Consider the following 19,982-nt stretch of genomic DNA (forward strand, 5'->3'; position numbering starts at 1 on the left):
ATGGCTGCACATACCTGATGCAGACCTGAAACATTAATCCAGGCAGCAAAAATCAGTTTTGGATGCAAAAGACCTCTACCTCGTAGCACACTTCTCCAGTTTTAATCACAGACAGGCTTGATTTTCTTTTGTAGCAGGGCTCCTTTTACTACTCTAGCACTTTAAAGGGGACTTCAAGTTACTGACAATGCAATCTGCATCGCTTCAAAGTGTCTTTCTACCTCTGCAGAGGTCTGGTAGGTGCTAGCGTAATGGGTACTCTTCTGCATAGGGGGTTTTAAAGATTTGTTGTCTTGTTCCAACACTATTACAGGATTTGACCTATAGCTGCAAGTTAAAGCTGCATTTGTTATTTATATGAGGTTAAAATCTGTATATGGAATCAGAGAAAACTAAGGCTTTCTAACCTCTCACTATGCCCTAATCAATAAATTTAGACTTTAGAATCCCATTTCTGTTGTCTGAATGATGTTGTATAGCAAAAGCCAGTATTTCAGTAACATCCCAATACAGCAAATGTTTCAAAATATTTTTTTAGGGTTGACCTATCAGAATATTGCAATAGCAAAACTTGCAATTAGTCACAGAGCTGTAACTTCTAGCATATTCATATGCAACAGAGAGATGGTGTGTTATACATGCGCAGCAAAAACATCTCCTCCACCATGACATGCATTCAGATGTTTTTTACAGCATAACAACATGTATATATTAGGGCTTTTGTCAGCACACGCATCTATGTCAGCAATTGCCCCTTTTCACATTCCCGACCAGCTCAAACCTAACAGCAGGATTAGGAAATCTAGATTTCTGTCTAAGAAAGATTTTTGGAAGTTGAGAGAACAGGAACATCCCTAACTTAAAACAGGTGGATAACATATCACATATACTTACATTTCCTTTGACCACATAATTTGAGTCATTCCTTATATCTCTTGCCAGGCCAAAGTCACAGATTTTTGTTATTCGACCATGAGTGAGAAGAATATTTCTTGCGGCCAGATCCCTATGAATGCACTAAATAACAAACAGACAAACAAACAAAGTTATTTTATAATATCCTTAACAGACTGTTGCTTGGTTACATGCTTTCTTAGCTATAAACTTACTACATTATGCATTTCATAGCAAGTTGAAAGTCATAATGAAGCCATATGTTAATAAGCGTACTCAAACGATTAAAAATTCTGGTGTAGTATGTTTACTATCATGACATTGATCCACACAGTTAAGGCTGCCTATGTGTTTATTTTAGAAAAGACCACCTGCGGGCACTTTGAATTTTCCAGCAATTTACGTTTGCAGCTAAATTTTAATGTACTTGTTCTATGCCAGGGACAGAATTTTTTCTCCGACTTCTTATCAAAAACTAATTGGCCTGCTTCCTAACATGGGACAAATAAGAAGAAAATGTGGTTTGTCTCTAAAATAATTCCAATCTTTTATTACATAGCTATTGTGACTGAGGGGAAAGAGCTGAAAACAGGGAAATTATGGTAAAGATTCAATGCACACAAGTTTGAAAACTGAATCCCACTTCGAAAACACTCCTCTGGAAAACTTAAGGTATTAAGTACCTCGGAGTGTTTAATAAGCAGGACTAAATATTTGAAAATACTGTCAATCTTCACAGGCCAGTATCTTTCTGTGAACTGTCACACGTTTGATGACTGTGCTAGCTTATGTTCCAGCATTCATTTGAGAAGTGCACACGTTTGCAACTGCAGCTCCAGAGGGGTGGCTGAGTTTTCCAGCAGTCGTGTTTTCTTTGTGTGTAACTAGAGCCCATCTGCATTTATTAGAGAATGGATGTATTTCTCTAATGAAATGATCTCTTTTTCCATCTAGAAGGGACAGTGTTAATCTCCTGCAGTGCTGATGGTATACAATACGCAGGGAAATGCTGTCTAAAAAATAGCTGAATCGTTCAATTTTTCTCTGCAATTTTTTTCCTTAAAATATAAAACTTGTGAATTCCCTACCAAAAAAAAAATATTACTTAATATATCAGGAGAGTTACGCAAATCAAACTCAAAATGATAACTGCAAGTCACATAAGCAATGTAATCTCTGCCTCCTTGGCATGCTTACAGGAGGAACTATGTTTAATGACAATTAGTGTCCCAGGGGACTCTCATTGCATCCCAATCCCTATCTTCACTTTGCATATGTAAAGCTGAGAGCATTAACTGCACTGAAGCAGTAAAGTGCTGGAATGGCCAAATGTCCAGTTTCTCTGCCTTTTTCCTCCAGAAGCAGTGCAGTTTGCCTTGAATACAGACTTTGTCTATGGGAGGGAGAACAGTCTTGTGATCAAGGCACTGTGTGCTTGATAAGGGACTTATACCCCCGGGACAGACTGCTGTGCCCCCTTCTCTCACAGAGGCACTTTTATGCCTCTGAGCCTGAATACAAAAACGAGTTGCAAAAGAGCAGCTGGGCACTCTATGATGCTGGGCTGTGTGAACCATTCGCGAGGGCATGAGGCAGTCTGAAGCATCTTACCCATCATCCCAAGCCAGTCTGCATTCCCTAGCTGAAGCTAAGAGCCTGTATGTACACAATGACTGAAGAGGACCAAGCACAGAAACTGTTAGCACAGTGTAACTTAATTGTGCGATAAAGCCATTAATTCTGCACTGTCGAACAGATACTACATGTTACTTTCCAAGCTCATGGTGCTGTGCTGTAATATTCATTATCACTTCTGCTACTCAACTCCACAGTGCCTGTTTGTATCAAGGGAAAAAAATATAACAAAAACAAATCACTGGAAATGATGCACAGTGAATCCTGGGGCTATTCTGGAGGAAAGTAAGCATAGAGAAAAAATACGCGTGATAAGCACTGGATGTCCCGAATAGTGCAGAATGCAGGAGTCTGGTAAAGACCATTAAAATCTGTAACGTAACGTGTTTGTCTGTTGGGTCTGTTTTGATGCTGGCAACAGATGGTAAAAAAAATACTTCTAAGGGCTTGGAAGGAGAAACGGGAAAAAATCAAGTTTTATTGTGGACTTGCTTTGGAGCAGAATGAGAGCCACATTTCCCACTATTAATGCAGGTTCACAGAATTACCATAAATTGCTCAAGGGTTGTTGTTTTGATTTTTTTTTCCCTTTTTATTTTTTTCCCTTTATCCAAGGTGCACCTGCACAATCCTGTCACAATGTTTACATAGTAAATAGCATTTCTGAATAAAAATGTAGGAAACACCATAGAAAGATCAGAATTATGCAGTGTTTAAAACTCACATTCTTTATCAGACCCTTTCCTTTATCAGACCCTTTCTGTTATGCAGTACCTCTCCCAAGAAACCTGGAGAGTGTCTGTTACGCTCCGTGTAGCCAGTGAAGATCATTTATGGGTCTCTAGGCTGATTCTATCTTTTAAGAAAATTAAAAAACAAGATGTACCTTGTACATTAAGCCATAATGTTATATATATATATAAATATACAATGTGATAACTCCGCTGTTTAAGGCAGTATTCAGCGTGAGACATGGAAGTGCAGCTTTGTTTAAAACCCAACAGATATTCAAGGCGCTTTTACGCAAACAGATCAGCCAACTTCTCACTGTTCTTTAGTCTGTAAACTCTCCAGCAACGCCACAGAGAAAAAATCTGAAACTCAAGATTTAGTTGTTTTTGAGGATGTCCACATGTTAAGTTTTTCTGGTTCTTTCATGAACTCCATCTAATTGCTGTACACCAGAGTAGCCTGAAAAACTAACTCCTCAGAGCTCACTCCTGCAGGGTTTGGTGTCTCCAAAGTTATCAAAAGTTTTCACTTAACTACCTGTGTGCTACAGAAAACAAGTGAAGAGCTGAAGATCGAACCTGCAAGAATCACCTCCCAAGCTCGGATGAGTTCATCTGCTGTCTTCCAACACATGACATTAACTTACATTTTTAGAGGCAAGGAAGCTCATGCCCTTTGCCACCTGGTAAGAGAAGCTTAGTAGATCTTCAACATCTAGAGCAAGTTCATCATCTTCCAACATGGAAAGGGTAACATCCTGATCGGTGTAGGATCCTACACAATACAAACATCAACAGCTTTTGAGTGGACCAGGTATAATCATCTAGACACAGATTTGTCTTATCTTAAACAGATCAGCAATCTGAATAAGTACAACACTACAGACATATAAATACTTCATTGCCAAAAAGCAAAGTGTAATACTGACTCTCTGTTTAAGTATGGAAAAAGAGAAGACACTGTAATTTAGCATACTGTTCTTTTTTAAGCCTTCTCATACCAATTCATGGTTTTTAACTGTCCCCATACACCAGAGAAAAGTATCATGAAAAAAATCCATACAGTCCTCCTCCCTACACTCCCAGCAGCAAACAATTCACTGTACTCACCAGACTTTACTGGTCTTTTTTTATCAGCTTTTGGGGGAACTGAATATGACACTCCTGGTTTCATGTCCATGTACTCATTGACAGCATCACTGCAGAGGCAGCGGATGAAATGAAATATAATTTAGGTAAAAAAAGACCTCAAAAGCAATCCAAACGTAAATTTGACATTACACGGACCTTCCGAATACAATGCTTTACAGATGATTAGAAAACCATGGTCATGTAAAAAAGATGAGAAAAGGCTTATACAGAAAGAGAGGTTCATCAGTACAGTTAACAATGCATCAGGTAGGGAAACCAAACCTTTCCTATGTATACAGGCTTCAGCCTCTATAAACTAATGACCCAATGTTTCACAGAACCTGCTAGGGCTTCCTTCTTCTGCTTGGGCCAGTTTCTACTAGTATTTCAGCAGCTGAAGTGGCAATTGCAATGCAGAAGACAAATGGTAAAAAAATATTAAGTTCAGAGCTTCCTGAGTCTTTGAGTGGATTTGCATGTATTTCAAAGAGTTAGCCAAGGCTTGGAACATTCATCTGCTATGTTTTTTTTTTTAAGTTTTCTTATCGGTATATACATTGCAACTGTACCAAATTTCATACTGCATGGTTTATAAATATAAAGTTAGGCCCCTTTAGAAATGACAGATGCACTTTGGCATTTTTCGCTTTCCTGCCATTAGAACTCATACCATAGTCCTTCTTAATCCTGAATATCTGCTTAGTTTATGAACAATAAATGCAGCCACAGAGCTAACATGGAAAGTAGCTATGAGATCACTGATAGCTTTAGTCACCACCAAACCACAAACACATGCAAAACATTCAGCAGCTGCAACATTACAGTAAATACTAATACAAGAATTTGGTAAATACCCCCTCGTTAATACCTCAATTTACAAAATAAGTCTGCACAGTGATATTCCTGCACTAAGAGGACAGACCTCCTATGGCAACTCATAGCTTTGTGTTCACGGTATCCGTGGTACCATCCTCCCTGGTATCACCATCTATCCATGTATTTGTTGCCACAGCACAAACAGCTTCACTAGCACTATGCATTGCTGGGAAAAAAGGAGGTTACCACCTCCTAAGGGGCTTCCTGGTTGCTTTGTGCCTGCCAACACAGAGTGATGGGCCCACTGGGGCAGTGAACAGATTAAAAATAAAAAATGGACAGGTATTGTAGCAGACCATAGGTTCTGGAAAATTATGTCCCCCTCACTTTGCAAAAGGAAGGAATTAGCAGGAAATATGCTTGTAAACATAGTCATAAAGAACTCGGGCTTGATCTAAAACTGAACTGCTAAAAATATACAGAAGAAGTAACTGAAAAATAAAAGTACAAGAGCAATCTCTGACATGGGCTGGAGCATCACACAACCCAGTGAGCTACCAGGGACAGCTTGCTTCTAACACTGTAAGGCACTGTTTTGGTTGTGGAAAGTCATTTCTGAAGGCAGGAACTTGTGAGAACCCAGAATATTAACACCACAACACTGGGGGGATTGTTATTCAAGCTGCTAAATGAGCACTGCCAATGTTGAACAGTAATGATAAACACAAATACATATAAAGATTGGAGCCAAGGAGCTGCATGAAATAACTACAGGAAATTTGATAAAGAAGTAAAACACAGAGTGTATACAATGAATTGAGCTCTGTTAGAATAAGCCACCCACTGCACAAATCATCTCTTTAACTAAATTGTTTCCTTACACAGCAAAGAATCTTCAAAGCCTGCTGCATGAAAGACTTCTCCCAGTTTTTCATCCCTAGTGAACTTCGATATCCCCTCCTTCTCAATCTCCTGAAAATACAAGTACATTTCAGCAGGTTGCACTTACGCTGAGGGCTCTGCCTGGTGCAAAAGGTTCTCGTAAACAGCTGCTTCTGTGTGTTCTTCATGCTTTGGACAAATAAATGAATCTCGCTTCCGCCTCAGAAAATTTAAGAGATCACCATAGCAGCAGTATTCTGTAATGACCAGCGTGGGTCCTGTAGATGTACGTGAGGTTGAGAAAGCAGGTGAGCATTGTCTTCAAGGCAGAAAGCCTTACACAAAGATAGCATTCAGCTAAGCACACAGGCTGGTCTATCAAAAATCACACTGCCTAATGCTGTCTAGCCTTGAAAAGTTACAGACAAGCAACCCAGCATCTTCCCTTTCACAGATTATTGTCCAGCTAAAGCTGTGTCACTCCCAATTAATTTTCACCCCCCCTCAATAGTATAGCATTGTACAAAAAATTAAACAAATAAGTCTTTTTCCCTTTCTTCATGTGATAATGTGTCTGGCCAGACACATCTGTTTGATATTGCTCACTTCCTGAAGGAAGTTATTTGTTCCAAACATTCAAGTAATTCAAGCTTCAAACATTAATCCTTTTGATTCACTTCTGTTTACAGTAGAGCTTCACACTCCTTCAGTAATGTTTTGGAAATGATGTAGAGTGTTATATTCCGCAGTATAATAGGAAAAATCATTCAAATAGAACAGCCTGCTGGGACAGAAAACTACACTGCACAAGGTCTTAGAATATTAAAATGAAATCGGAAAGGAAAATCAAGTCATCTCCAGCACGGATGTTTATAGATCAAATATATGTTTTCTGAGTGAATGACTGCAGCTATGGCCCTTGAATATGTAATCATGCTGCATGTTATTTCAACTGTAAGGTTATTCTGTACCACCATTTCCTAACCTCAATAGCTAATTTCCATTTTTCTGCAGTTAATAATTATAGTTTTACTAACAGCGAAAACAGCATTTGTGGTGGGATTTGCTCACAGACCCCACATTTCTCCAGCTGTCTGAGACAGATACACATTCAGGCCAGTGATTCTGGTTTGCCGACTACTTAGAATTGCTTCATCCTATTTTTAAATCATTAGAAGTGAAAGTGAGAAATACTTTGCCTTTGTCTAAAGCTATGAATTTTTACAAGCTCCTTTTCTTTGAAAAAATGAAGGAAGAACTTAAAGAGCAAGTTCTTCTGTAAGGAACAACACCATTTTTCATACTCAAAAGCATGTAAGTTAAAAATATGTGACAGCATCACTCTATATTGACACCAGCTGTTTTGTAGCTTTCATTAAATATGAAAACGAGCTTTTAAAAGTTTATTTTTATATTTATTTTTAAAGTTATTAAATGTAAAATACTTGGGTTGTACAACACTTAATTTGGGAAATTCTTTTTCTCAACTTTTGAATACTTAGACTTTAACTCCAATGGTGCTAACAGATACACTTGCCATTATATTTGAAAGACTGGAAGATATGTTAAAAGACTTGACTTTTCAGTCAGAAGACTGGAGGACTGTACAAGGTATGGCTGCTTATTTCCCCCTGAATACCAGGAAGGTTTATCTGTTCTCATTCATGAGAAACAGTGTGGTGGAGGAAAAAAAAAAAAAAAAGTTATATGTTTTGTCACCTCTCAGCAAACTTCATTTTTAGCTGCAGCTACAGTGGTCTCGTCACTGTTTGCAGGATGAGACTAAAACCTAGATTCGGGAATTCACAGATGATAGTCGTGATGATCTGCAACCTGCCTAAGGAAGACACGTATTTAAGATTTCTATACTTAGCAGCACTGGTTTCATCTTTGTACGGTTCTTCCTTTTGACAATAAAAAAGGAGAACAAATAATCAATATTCACTGATAACCATACCTCCAATAGTGCAAGCTCCAAGTAGATTCACAATATTAATGTGGTTACCAAGGTAACTGAGAACTTTTAGCTCTGACATCAAGGCTTCTCTTTCTGTTAAATGGGCACTTGCTGCAAGGCAAAACGCAATGTTCAGTAAATAGCACACCTACCAGAAGGAAGTTAGAAAAAATTGGGCAGTGTACTACAGCAACTTACGCTTTAACATTTTTACTGCTACTGTCATTGCGGCATCAGATTTAAATAGACCATAAGCAGTGGCTTCTACAACTTTTCCAAAAGCTCCAGCACCAAGGGTTTTGCCTAATAAAGAAAAAAAAAAAAGAAAAAAAAAATCTTTAAAAGAACTTGGAGCATTTCTTCCTGAAGGGTTCAGCATTTTATGATATTAGAGAAGATAGTGTATATACACCTGCTTGCTTTTTGTCCCCAGGTAAGCACGAGCAATTATCGCTATTTGCATTCCTGCACATCTTTTTGACAAAACCCTGCTGTGTTTAACCAAAGTCTCATATGAGACTTGAAGGTTTCACCTTGCAGATGAAGTTAAATAAATATAAACTAACCGAAACTCAACCGGTTTCTAGGAAATTCCCATTTGTGATCATAAGGAAGCTGTGTTGGGTCTATGTAAACATAGTTGTTTCCATTTATTTCTTCAACAACTTTCCACTGAACTTCATATTTGGGTTTCTGAAAAGGAAAGAGAACGGCTGTCACTCCTGAAGCTTCCCCAGGCAGCTCCTACACTTTAACAACTCAGGCAGAAGAGTTGCTGATTTTACCTGCAAATATATGTACACCAGAATCATGACTATGATGCACATCAGTCCAGCAGCGACTCCAAACGCGATTAGTAAAGGTGTGAAAAGGGTATGGGTACGTATTTGCTCTGGAAAGAAAGAGAAAATCCTGCTTGAATACCAAACAAGAAAAACTACACTTAATCAGGTGAAAAAGCTTTCCTTGATTCTTTCTTAGGAAACACAGTCTGGGGCTTCCATTTTCCACGATGCACTCCACATCCCTCAGAGCCACTTTTCCTGAATGACAGTGTTGGCCAGCACTGGCACAGAAACCACACGGTGTGCTTCCCAAAGAGCCTCAGCTTCATCAACTCAGGAAGCACAACACTGAGATCAATTAAAGTGTGATTACAGTCAGCTTAGGGTACAGAAAGAAGCTTGTTAAACTCATAAGCAGTTCTGCAGTACGTTGCTGTTACTCCTTTTACAAAATCAGGGCCCCTAGGCTCCAGTCAAGACTGGGACCACATTTTCCTGAGACGTGGTAAAAAACATACAAAAATGCAGACTTTTCTTGAAAGAGATGATGGCCTAAATATCCAAAACAAAGACAGGAAGAGAAAAAGGGATAGAGAGAAGGCAGCTTGGTGCCATGTTGCAGGTGCTTTGCTGCTGTGCCAGATCATGCTGCATGGGCAGAAGAAAACAGCTAGCTACTGCTTGGTAGTTTTGAAGCAGCAAACATACAATACCAGAATATTAACTGAAAAGTGAAAGCAATACTCTGGCAGGCAGAACATGTACTGTAATATATTATCATACACTCAGCCACAGTACCATCAACATTATTATGGCAAAAGCAACACACTTAAAAGATGAATTCTTGCATGACAGAAAGAGCTGAACAGCACCATCATTAACCATTCTTTCTTGTTTACAGCCTTGTTCACTCCAGACAGTACCTTTAATAGCGAAGTTGAAGAAAGCAGAGCTCCTGTCACCATTGCTGGAAGCCTCGCAGCAGACGGTGCCGGTGCTCCTGAACATGCTGGCGTTAATGGTGCTCTCAACCAGGATCCGCTCGAAGGAAGGCACCGAGGAATTTGTGTAACTGATTTTCACATCCATGGGGGATATTGTTGGTGAATCAAAACACCTGGGAATAACAATGCTGACAATTACCTGCTGTGGACTGCTCCCTGGAATGAATGACAGGGCCTGCTGTGAAGGCATATAGTCACAGCCAGACCGTGAGGTAATTACACATCACTACTCCACAAAGGGACTGAGCCGAAGATCTTATCCTCAAAACCTAGCCTACTCACAACTCTTCTTGTCTCCTATGTAGTGGGTGAAACTGATAAAAAAAGCCCAACGGACACCACGAGGTCTTGGCATTTGCTGTTGACTAGGGAAACACACAGGTCTGTAAGTCCACTGTGGGTTTTGTAACCATAAATTCTGCATCTCCAGTTTCAGCTTTAAGCAGTTGCGGTCCATCTCCTACTCTTGAACACTTTCCCCAGGCATTGTTTTATTACAGCACAAAAAAAATCCATGAAAAATCCATGACACACCTACAACACCACCAAGCTTATATGCAGCCAGAAAACAGCCAGTTTTGTTCTTTCAAGATGCTGCTAGTAAAACTAGTCAGAAGTCTGCATCCCTTTTTTAAAATTAACTGCAGTGTTAACAATGTCACATATTCACTATACGAGCACACATTACAAAAATTAGGATAATTATTTTAGGCATGAAACAAATTATGCAGGTAGGAGACATGACTTGCTAGTATGAGATCTGCAAGCACAGTGGAATTCAACAAAAATCTTAAAATGTGCTTCACAGATGCTCACTTCACAGTGAAACTCTACTGTCTTTTTAGAAGCATGGCAACTAGACATCAGGTTTTATTCATAATAACTCCAGACTTGTTTACTTGTATATGCTTCATGTGAATAGAAATCTAATTACTTTATGTCTTGAAAAATTATATCATTACACAATAAGTCGAAAGATAACAGCCATATTCACAAGTGATTCTGTGATTGTCATTCTGTGAAATTGCATTGAGAATGTGTGTCATTTGGGGCCAAACTGATAAAAACCTTAGCTAGCCTGCAGTAGAGAGAAGATTTGGCTTTTATTTTTCCTCAGCAGAAAATGCTGATTATTCCCTCTTCAACGCTGGAATACAAAGGGGAATAATGAAATGTACTGCTCCCTTCCCCTCAAACCACTGCAAATAATGCAATACCTAAAATTATGAAAACAGTGATGCAATGTAACTGTTACCAAGTTATTTTTCAGTCTTAATTTTTAATTATAAATTGTGTATGTGGAATGTAAAGTTATTTCTGGAAGCTCTGGTTACTTAACTCACCTCTGTTCAGTTCCTGGGCAAAAATACCAGTATATGGTAGGGGCTGGGAACCCAGCTGCTACACACTGGAGAACGCCATTGCTAAGAATATCTAAAGTGAGAATCTCTGGTTTTGCTGCAACAAACACAAACAAGAATCGCATTATTAGGGGAACACAGAATCTGTGATGCCATGTGCTCATCATGCCAGCAATTTATGTGCATTATCACCCGTGGAATCAAGCAAACTGAGCTTCCCACGGCAAAGGGCATCCAGGCCTGAACTGGTGTTCTGTGTCACTATGAACATCTCAGCCTTACACTGAATGCATGGGCTGGATTTCAGGACACCTTACCTCCACCATGCATTGAGGTTAATGAAAGATCCTGAAACAACAGAGCCCAGAGCTTAACAAAACAAAGATGTATTTGTTTTGGAACAAGAAGGCAGTTCCAGTTCCTGCAGAGGATGACTTTACCAGCCTCTAAAAAAGACAGTTTCTCCACAGTTGTACTAAATCTGACAAACCACATTTATCCTGCATCTGCCCTCTTTATCAAATATTAACAGCACAGCCAGAAAAGGAACTGCAGTGCAATGCAACCAGCACCCGTCCCCATCCCCACAGAAGGCATGCATCCCAGTAAAACATCATTACTGAAATGCCCAACCAGCTCACCTTCTGAAACGCTGCATGTAGAAAAAGCTAATATTTGACTGACTGTATTAGCTGTCCAAGCTATAATTCATGATTACTGTGGCAGTTTACAAAGCTGGCTGGTTCCTCATGCCATGATGGTGCACCCTCTGGTACTGCACTGGGGCTGCTGCTGCATGCAGCCTAGAGCTACTGTTTGGAGTATCATGGGGAAACAGCAATTAGGTGGACTTTACAGCTCTTAGCCCAATGCCACAGGCCTCCAGGCAAGGACACCACCTACTTGGTACTGGTAAATATTAGAAAGGTGTATTTCTTGGGGAACTTGAATTAGAAGCTTCACCTCCCATAACTATCTTAGCTTCCTTGTAAATTATGTTAAAAATAAAGTTAATGGCAAAACCAGACTATATTCCAGAGATTTGCTCTCCTGGTACAAATTAATAGCCTATTATTAGTTAATAAAACTTTACAAAATGTAAGATGAACTTCTAACTTTCTAGAAAGTTGTGAGACTGTGCTGATGACAGTGGAAGAACGCTGATTTATTTCAGATAAAATCCACACGCAAGACTACACAGTGTGAGTTTTTAATGAATATTCTACTTGCTGATTAAATTAGAGGCAATAAAACACACGTATACTCTCAATCACGTAGCATCTCCTCATGACTCATGTTACAGGAACCGAATGTTCTTTCGTTTCTAAATCCAAATGTTGTGTTTTATGCAAACCACCCAGAACCGAACATTGTTGCAAAATGTTGAGATGGGTTTTCAACATTAATCATTTGGTGCAGAACTTTTTGATAGCACGCAGCATTGTACACAGTCTTAGCATTCATGGAACATACATAATTCAGCTTTCTGAAGCTTCTACCAACATGGTTAAATTGTGAAATTGTAATTAGCCATGTGCAAACAGTTTGTTTAGGTATATGCTATGTGTTAGGCAATGTTACAACACGATAAAACTCTGGCTGTGCGTCTGTCCCAGCACCTGTAGCAATTTCTTAAAAATGTTTTGAACTTCTAATCTCAATGAGTTTATGAACTGCTTTTCACCTCTTATTAATGTTGATTCTGAATGCAGCAAAGAAGACTCCTAAGAGGTCACTTCTGTTTTAACTCAGTGCTCAGTATGACAACACTGTAGATTCAATTGCTCTTTATTACCAACTTCTTCATCATTAGCACAGATAAATAAATGTCTACAAAATAACATTTAACAGGTATTGTCTATTATCACAGTCAGAAAGCTTTTCTCCTGCAGTCACATTTTCTGGACTGGATTGAATCTTTTTGTAGTATCACTGTGACTCCTTGTTTGCTCACTGCATATTGCAATGACAAGAAAACTGTTGATCTTGGCTTCACGTGATCTCTACTGCCATGACCAGCTTTCTCCTTGCAGCATGAGCCCCAACTGCACAGACAGTGTTTTGTTGACTGTAATTGAACCCAGATATTATTTTGTACTGAATGCAGAGATACCAGTTTGAAGATTCCTCCACTAATTGCTAGATGCACACAGTATCTTGCCACTCTGGAGATTTCTACAATTTCTTAATTGTAAGTCAGTTCAGCATGCTGCTTGTCAAGTTGTAATTTTCTTTTTGGCTCCTAATGTCAGAGCTCCTTCCTTCCCTACTTTATGTCACACTTACTATGACTGACTACATTTTATTTTAGCAATTTAGTATTGTTTCAGATTAGCATATGCGATTGCTAAATGTGTTTAAATGAAAAGCAAGTCTTTCTGCACAGGGTTTTTCATGTCTTTCAGCAAATGCTTCAGCATCGATTTGTGTTTACGTGAAGATACCCTCCTGATTATGAATCCTGTTTTACCTGTTTGATTGCTTTCTGCTGATTACGTGCCCGAGCCAGACTTGTAAACATCAGAAGCTAGATCACAGCTATTTATGCAAAATCCCAACTGACAGCAATGCCAGGTCACAACACACGATTAGACCAGTACCTGGCCCACCCACACCACTCGCCTTTGGTAGTTACTCTGCTATTTCAAAAAATATGTTATATTGCTGTGCAGGTTGGGTTTCATACTTAAACATTGAGCATCTTACATGCTACTAAAAACAGGAGGTTATTTTTCCTAAAAAATGAACCCTCAGAAGCATCAATCTGTTTCATCTCCTCTTTTCAAAATGAAAAAGATATTTGCAGTAATTGCATCAAAATGCCAAAAGAAACACTTTCTGAGTCAAGTGTATCAAATCTGTTTCAGCAATGTCTGTAGTCAGCCACGGCCACACTGAATGGTAAACAGGGCTCTGCTGAGATGGCTTCAATGCCCTCATTGTATGCCAAGGCTGATCTTACTGATTACAAGACCAGTAGCTGAAGCAAGGGAGGAGACCTGAACGCTGATGGTTGCACAGACAAGCCATTCAGAAGAACTAGGCCACGAGCATTCTCTCCTGCCATAGCTATACTAATTCACCATGTTGCTCCCTAGCCTGGTTTCCTAGCCACAACCCACAGGGGTTTCAGCTTTTATCAAGTATGATGGTATTTTTCTTCCTTTGCCCAGTCTGCTCCCAAGCAGCCTGAAGAGCCCACAGGCCCTTGCTCCAAACACATGTATGATGCCACAAGTTGGAAAACATCATCCAGCCTCAAGGGAACTGATGGCTCCACAGGCAACCTGCAATTTCTTCCATTCCTTCACAGAAACTAAACTTCTTGCTCAGCACTGTGCTTCACTACGCTGTACAATAGTAGAATTCCCCCTTGTGACTATTCCCCGTTGCCACTCTTACCCAAGGTGGCAAAGGACATTTGAAGTTGCCAGTGCCCTCAGCTCAGAAATCACAGCTAGGGAACTGAAGCTTACAACACCACAAATTATATTGACAGAGAAAGGAAAAAATGCCATGTTCTAAAAGGAGCCTAAGTGGCATTTCTAGACCCAAACTACAGCATTGCAAATACTGACAATACAAATGTTGACCTTCAGTGATAAATGGGAAATTCAGAAAGTAGTATCCATAATTTCATGCATATGTGGAAGTTTCAATGGTCCTCTGCATCAGTCCATGCCCAGAGAAGTATCTATTACTGCTAAAGCACAGCAACAACATATTTGCAGCACATCCACTCACTTCCTACCCATTTCATTGTCCTAGGCTTGAAAGCACCACTGTCTACCTTGCCTTAGTTTCTCCGTTTTGCCTGCAGTCCCCTCCTTAAGCTTTGTCTTTAGCACCTGCCAATATCTGCTGAGAGCATGAAATTCTTTGACAGGATGGTTCTGCTACGAAGGATGGAGTTTCCAAGATGTTTCATTTAATTCATTCTGAAGTTTAGCTTTTGTCCTGAAGAGTGCTACTTGGAACTGAGACTGATGCTTTTTTTTTTTTTTTTTTTTAACAAGCGTGTAAAGATGACAGCATGTGAGTTTGTAAAGCTACACAGATTTCTCTAAAACAATGGAGATGTATATTATTATGCAGATGTATTTAGATACCAAAAGGCACAAGTGAATAATTCTTCTGACAAGTTTTCAAACTTCACATCCAACTCAAACAATTTAAAGAAAATTAATAGCTTATCTTGGCTGCCAAAAATGCAAATTATATGTATACATATAATCTCTGTATATCCTGATCCACATTAAATTATCAAAGTTTTATGGTGCATGCTCATTTCTGAGACCATCTTTCCAGGTGTTATAGTTTTTTTCCTGTGTAAACTATCTATCTGCTCTCCAGTAACCTCTGGAATACATTTCCCAGAATGTAAGGTCATGCTGGATTGTAGGTGGATTTGTGTAAGTACTCTGCACTTTTATATCTTGACATTTAAATAGTTTTGCAGCATGTGCTTCACTTCAGAAAGCCTCTCATATGCTGAACCACACTGTGACATCTTGTGCATACATTATGTTGTATAAAATACAATGACTGTGATAATGAAATATTTCAGACTGTTCACTTTACTTACTTTTCACATAGACATTAAATGTTACAGAGGAGCTGGCATCTGAATTGGACACAAAAAATGTATAAATGCCTCCCTCTGTTCCTTTTAATCGTGTAAGGTGAAGTTCACTTGTATAACTGTAAAGAAAAAGAAATCATTAGTGATGCTCACAAGCTATGGTCAATGGGGAATTAACAGGGAATTGTTGCACAAAAAGCTAAGGCAGCAATTATCAGTGCACTCTTTTCTTCTGCCTACACCATCTATACAGACACACTTACCATGAATTATCACCACTTTCGCCTCACAGCACTCAAGACTATTATTATTTTTTTTTCCCCCATGGGATTTTTGGAGGACCAGGGCTCCAGAAAGGAACAGTGCATGGCAGAAATAAAAGCATGCACTTTTGTCTCAAGCATTGTGCTCAGCTGTGGTGGTGGAGGGTGTCTCCACACACAAACTTTGAATTCTTTAACTTATTGAGCAGCAATGACGTCTTGTAGGTGAGTTGTGAGGCTGACTGGTCTCTCAGATGGTGTGCTTAACACTGCTTCACATCCAGGCTAGCAAGACTTCACACCCATTACTGTGGTAAGCCATGGTTATGGCAAGACCTTTTAAAACATGATTTTCTTGCCATCTACATTTTCGTATTTCCAGAACAGACTCTAGTTTGCTGTTTCAAAGGGAAATCGATAGCACTTACAGCCATTCTTATTACCTGTTATTGCCCACAGTCTTGAACTTGACATAATGGTCCGATGAATTCTGCAGTGTTTCATTCATGTACATCCAGACTTCTTCCTTGGGTTTTGGATATGCCTCATATTCAACTGTTAAATTTCCATTTTGTCCCGCATTTATATCTATTGTGGTATTCATTGTTGCAAGCAAACGGACAAATCCTTTAGCTGATGGCCATAATAGGAAAAAAAAAAAAAAAAAATTCAGGGCCATTTAGGAGATTGCCACTACTCTAACCACATTTACGCTACTCCAAGATCAGTGATCAAACGTCCAACTATGAAACGGGGAACCTTATCTACAAAGCAGAACTTGAACCCTCACCTGCTAAAACCAAGACCACTAGCTATATATAGCAATGAGGCACACATCTTAAAGCAGCCTTGCATGCTTTCATAGAAAGAATTCCATCTCCTGGTGATAAATACCCTTTATTTGCTCTTGGAAAAATGCAAGCACATGCTTGATTCTACTCAAGTGTTTACATTTTTCAAAAAATCAGTCACTAACTGTATGGAATGAAAGAAACAGTAAAAAAGGCAAGATAAATTGATCATTTATGACAATATAGTAGAGTATTTAATGATTCTTTGTCAAGTGTAATTAAGAACGACATTACTAATGAAGCTATTAAAAACTGTAATTATAGAAAAATGTACTGCGTCGACAGGCCTGGATAGCAATTGTATTAAACTAAGGCATTTCTGTTCATCTACTGCTGGGTCTTAATCTTTTCTTTGGCAGATACCATTTATCACTGTGTAGTTCTGTTCCGAAGTATCATGTGGAGCAGCATCCTTACTACAGTGGCTTTAATTTCATTAATAAACTTGTCAGCTTCAGGATTATTCACTTTCAAAGACAATTTTTTCAGTCCTATTACAAAAATTCATATGGGAATTACCAGTTTGACAGACAGACTACAATGACAAGGAAACAGGTTTCCTGGGAAAGCTTGAATTTAGCCCCAAAATCAATCTCATATCTTTGCCTCTCTCCACTTTCCAGTGATCAAACTGCTGTGGCCAGCTGGGCACCTGAGCTCATGAAAACTGAAGGCAACGGGCCTTGGTGAAAGCATATGGAGCTGACAGAGCACTTGACAGATGCTTCCGAGAAGAAAGGAAGACATACACTCATTTCATAGCAAGTAGGTATGATACAAAGTGTGCTCTATTGTCAATAAGAAAAAAAAAAAAAAGGTTGTAAATCTGGAAATTTAAGATTTTTAGTCCCTCTGAGACCTTTTTTTCTATTTTCAGTGCAAGCACAGAGCCCCTATGCAATCCACATTCAAAACTGTGCCCAAGGGAGTGCAAAAAACATTTTATAATCACGCTGTCAATGCCCAAAACAAAGTTACATAAACAGTTTATAGTTAGATAAACCATTTTTTATAAAAGTAACTAAAACATTTACCAAAATACCACTATTTCTTAGAAACCTTTTTGCTAACATTAAAGTTGCAGTGATTTAGATTCTGATACAATCCAGTATGTTCTATACACCACTTCCCATGATCCTGGGAGCTGGCACGGTTTAGATAAATATAGTCAACTTGACAATGAACGGTGAAAGGAATCCAGGAGACAGAGTTTACTTTATTTTAGGTCAAATTTGAGAGGGTGAGGGGAGAAAAGTATCTCGAATCTGAAATATTCCAGCTTTTCGCTGGCATTTTTTTTTACTAAGTACAAACCTTGTTTTTTACTAAATACAAACTTGTTGCTTTATTTTTTACATTTTATAATGCTGTGCTTTATTTTACTCACCCGACTTTCCAAAGTCAACCCTTTTTAAAACCACATTTGTATGTGCAGTAGTCTTTAGAATTCTTCTAGTTAAGAACTTCCCTCCTTTTATAATAAAAGCTTTCACATTATTCTCCTTGGGGAAAAGATTTTCTTTCATACTTAATACTGTTTCACTCTTTTACATATGAATCTAATCTCTTTTGTAAAAAAAAAAAAAAAGGAAAACACGTTAAGAGCCCTATCCCCTTGCCCCCTCAAATGGTGTAGCAAGGTTAAGTGCGCTTAAACCTCCGCAGCTATGCTGGAGATCTGACCCACAGAGGTCAAGTGCTTCTGTTTTCTTTAAGTTACTTGGGAAAGCAAAACAGGCTACATATATTGCAGGGGTATTTGTGCACCAGAAAAATAAATTTGGTAAGGAAGAGAATACAAGGCCTGGCACGCAAAGAACAGAGCAGTCTCAGTTGTCCTCAGTTGCTACATCCTCAAAAGGTGAGGAATTTAAAGTATTTTAGCCAACTACACAGACTTGGTCAGAATTATCAAGCATATGTCCTTAATTAGACTATCAAATTAGCAGTTTTGGCAGCTCTAAAAATTGAAAGGCCTCGTGTATCACACACGCTAATATACAGCAGCTGAGATCTATATGAGTCTGTTATTAAACCAAGGGAGGAAGGGAGTTTGCTCACTGTTGAGGGACATTATTCCAAACCTAAGGAAGTGATGGATGCTGGATTTACCATGGTGGCGAGCTCCAAAGCAATTTCGTGCTGCCTATACACACTCCAGTGTTCCTCACAGCATTATTTTAAATAGAGATAAATATATAACTTCTCCCACGTAAAAAAAACACTGACGTGCCGATGTCAGCGAAATTTCCAGTGCTTGGAAGGCAGGTACTGAAGATATGCTTTGTGCTTGTGCTGCCAAATTACTAAAGCGTATGGATAGTACCAGGCAAAGGTAAATTACTTGCTTCATTAAGACTGGATTAAATTTAAAATTAAACCAGAAAGGATGAGAAAAACCAGAGAGATGGAAACAGTGTTGGGTGGTTGTTCTAATACTGCAATCCAATCACATGCAAAGTGCTACAGAAATTAAAGTAGTTGCACACTCCATAGCCCTTCCTGAACCATTTCAGTATGATACCAGTCTGCAGTAACCTTTTAATAAAGCAATTTACTCATTCAGGTTTGGGGGAAAGAAGATAGAAGGAAGGGAGAGCTAGGAATCTTAATATTTCTACAAGAACTATTTACCTAATGCTTTCAAGGTTACCGTGGCATTGGTTTTTCCAAAAGGGTTTTCTGCTTGGCATGTGAATTCTCCAGAATCATTAACTCCCACTGAACGGATGTTCAATGTTAATTTCCTTTCGTATCCATAATCACCCAAATTTCTGCTTTTGCTTGTAACAATCTGTCGGTAAAAAACAATTAACATCTAAAACACTGTGTATGCAGCATCTTTCCTCGATAAATTAAAAATAGAAGTAATTATAACTTCGCTATATTAATATTCATAACTTTAAACCAGAATAATAAGCCATCACGACAAACCTGTCACTAGAATCTCTCCATGCAAAACAAGTGTGTGATCAGCTGTCTTTGAGAGATAATACTTCCTCAAGTACTAGCCCTTTTCTTCATTCTTTCTTTTTTCCAAACTCCTCCTAAGGCACCCTTCTGCTGCATTTCACTAGGTAAACTGCCTAG

The 19,982-nt window shown here is 38.9% G+C and overlaps 1 protein-coding gene across 1 annotated transcript in view; it reads right to left on the reverse strand.

Moving 5' to 3' along the window:
- The window catches only part of KIT (KIT proto-oncogene, receptor tyrosine kinase), a 53,956-nt gene that overhangs the window by 5,897 nt on the left and 28,077 nt on the right, over positions 1-19,982 (reverse strand). The window contains exons 5-17 of the mRNA XM_035325407.1: positions 19,527-19,686; positions 16,485-16,674; positions 15,782-15,897; positions 11,179-11,293; positions 9,755-9,948; positions 8,832-8,938; positions 8,613-8,739; positions 8,245-8,349; positions 8,047-8,157; positions 6,217-6,367; positions 4,371-4,459; positions 3,908-4,035; positions 895-1,017 (exon numbers count right to left, since the gene is read on the reverse strand). Coding sequence (XP_035181298.1) covers positions 895-1,017; positions 3,908-4,035; positions 4,371-4,459; positions 6,217-6,367; positions 8,047-8,157; positions 8,245-8,349; positions 8,613-8,739; positions 8,832-8,938; positions 9,755-9,948; positions 11,179-11,293; positions 15,782-15,897; positions 16,485-16,674; positions 19,527-19,686 — 1,716 coding nt within the window. The remainder of the gene's footprint in view (positions 1-894; positions 1,018-3,907; positions 4,036-4,370; positions 4,460-6,216; positions 6,368-8,046; positions 8,158-8,244; positions 8,350-8,612; positions 8,740-8,831; positions 8,939-9,754; positions 9,949-11,178; positions 11,294-15,781; positions 15,898-16,484; positions 16,675-19,526; positions 19,687-19,982) is intronic.

Source organism: Oxyura jamaicensis, chromosome 4 (assembly GCF_011077185.1).
Source record: "Oxyura jamaicensis isolate SHBP4307 breed ruddy duck chromosome 4, BPBGC_Ojam_1.0, whole genome shotgun sequence".
In the NCBI taxonomy this organism is placed as follows: domain Eukaryota; kingdom Metazoa; phylum Chordata; class Aves; order Anseriformes; family Anatidae; genus Oxyura; species Oxyura jamaicensis.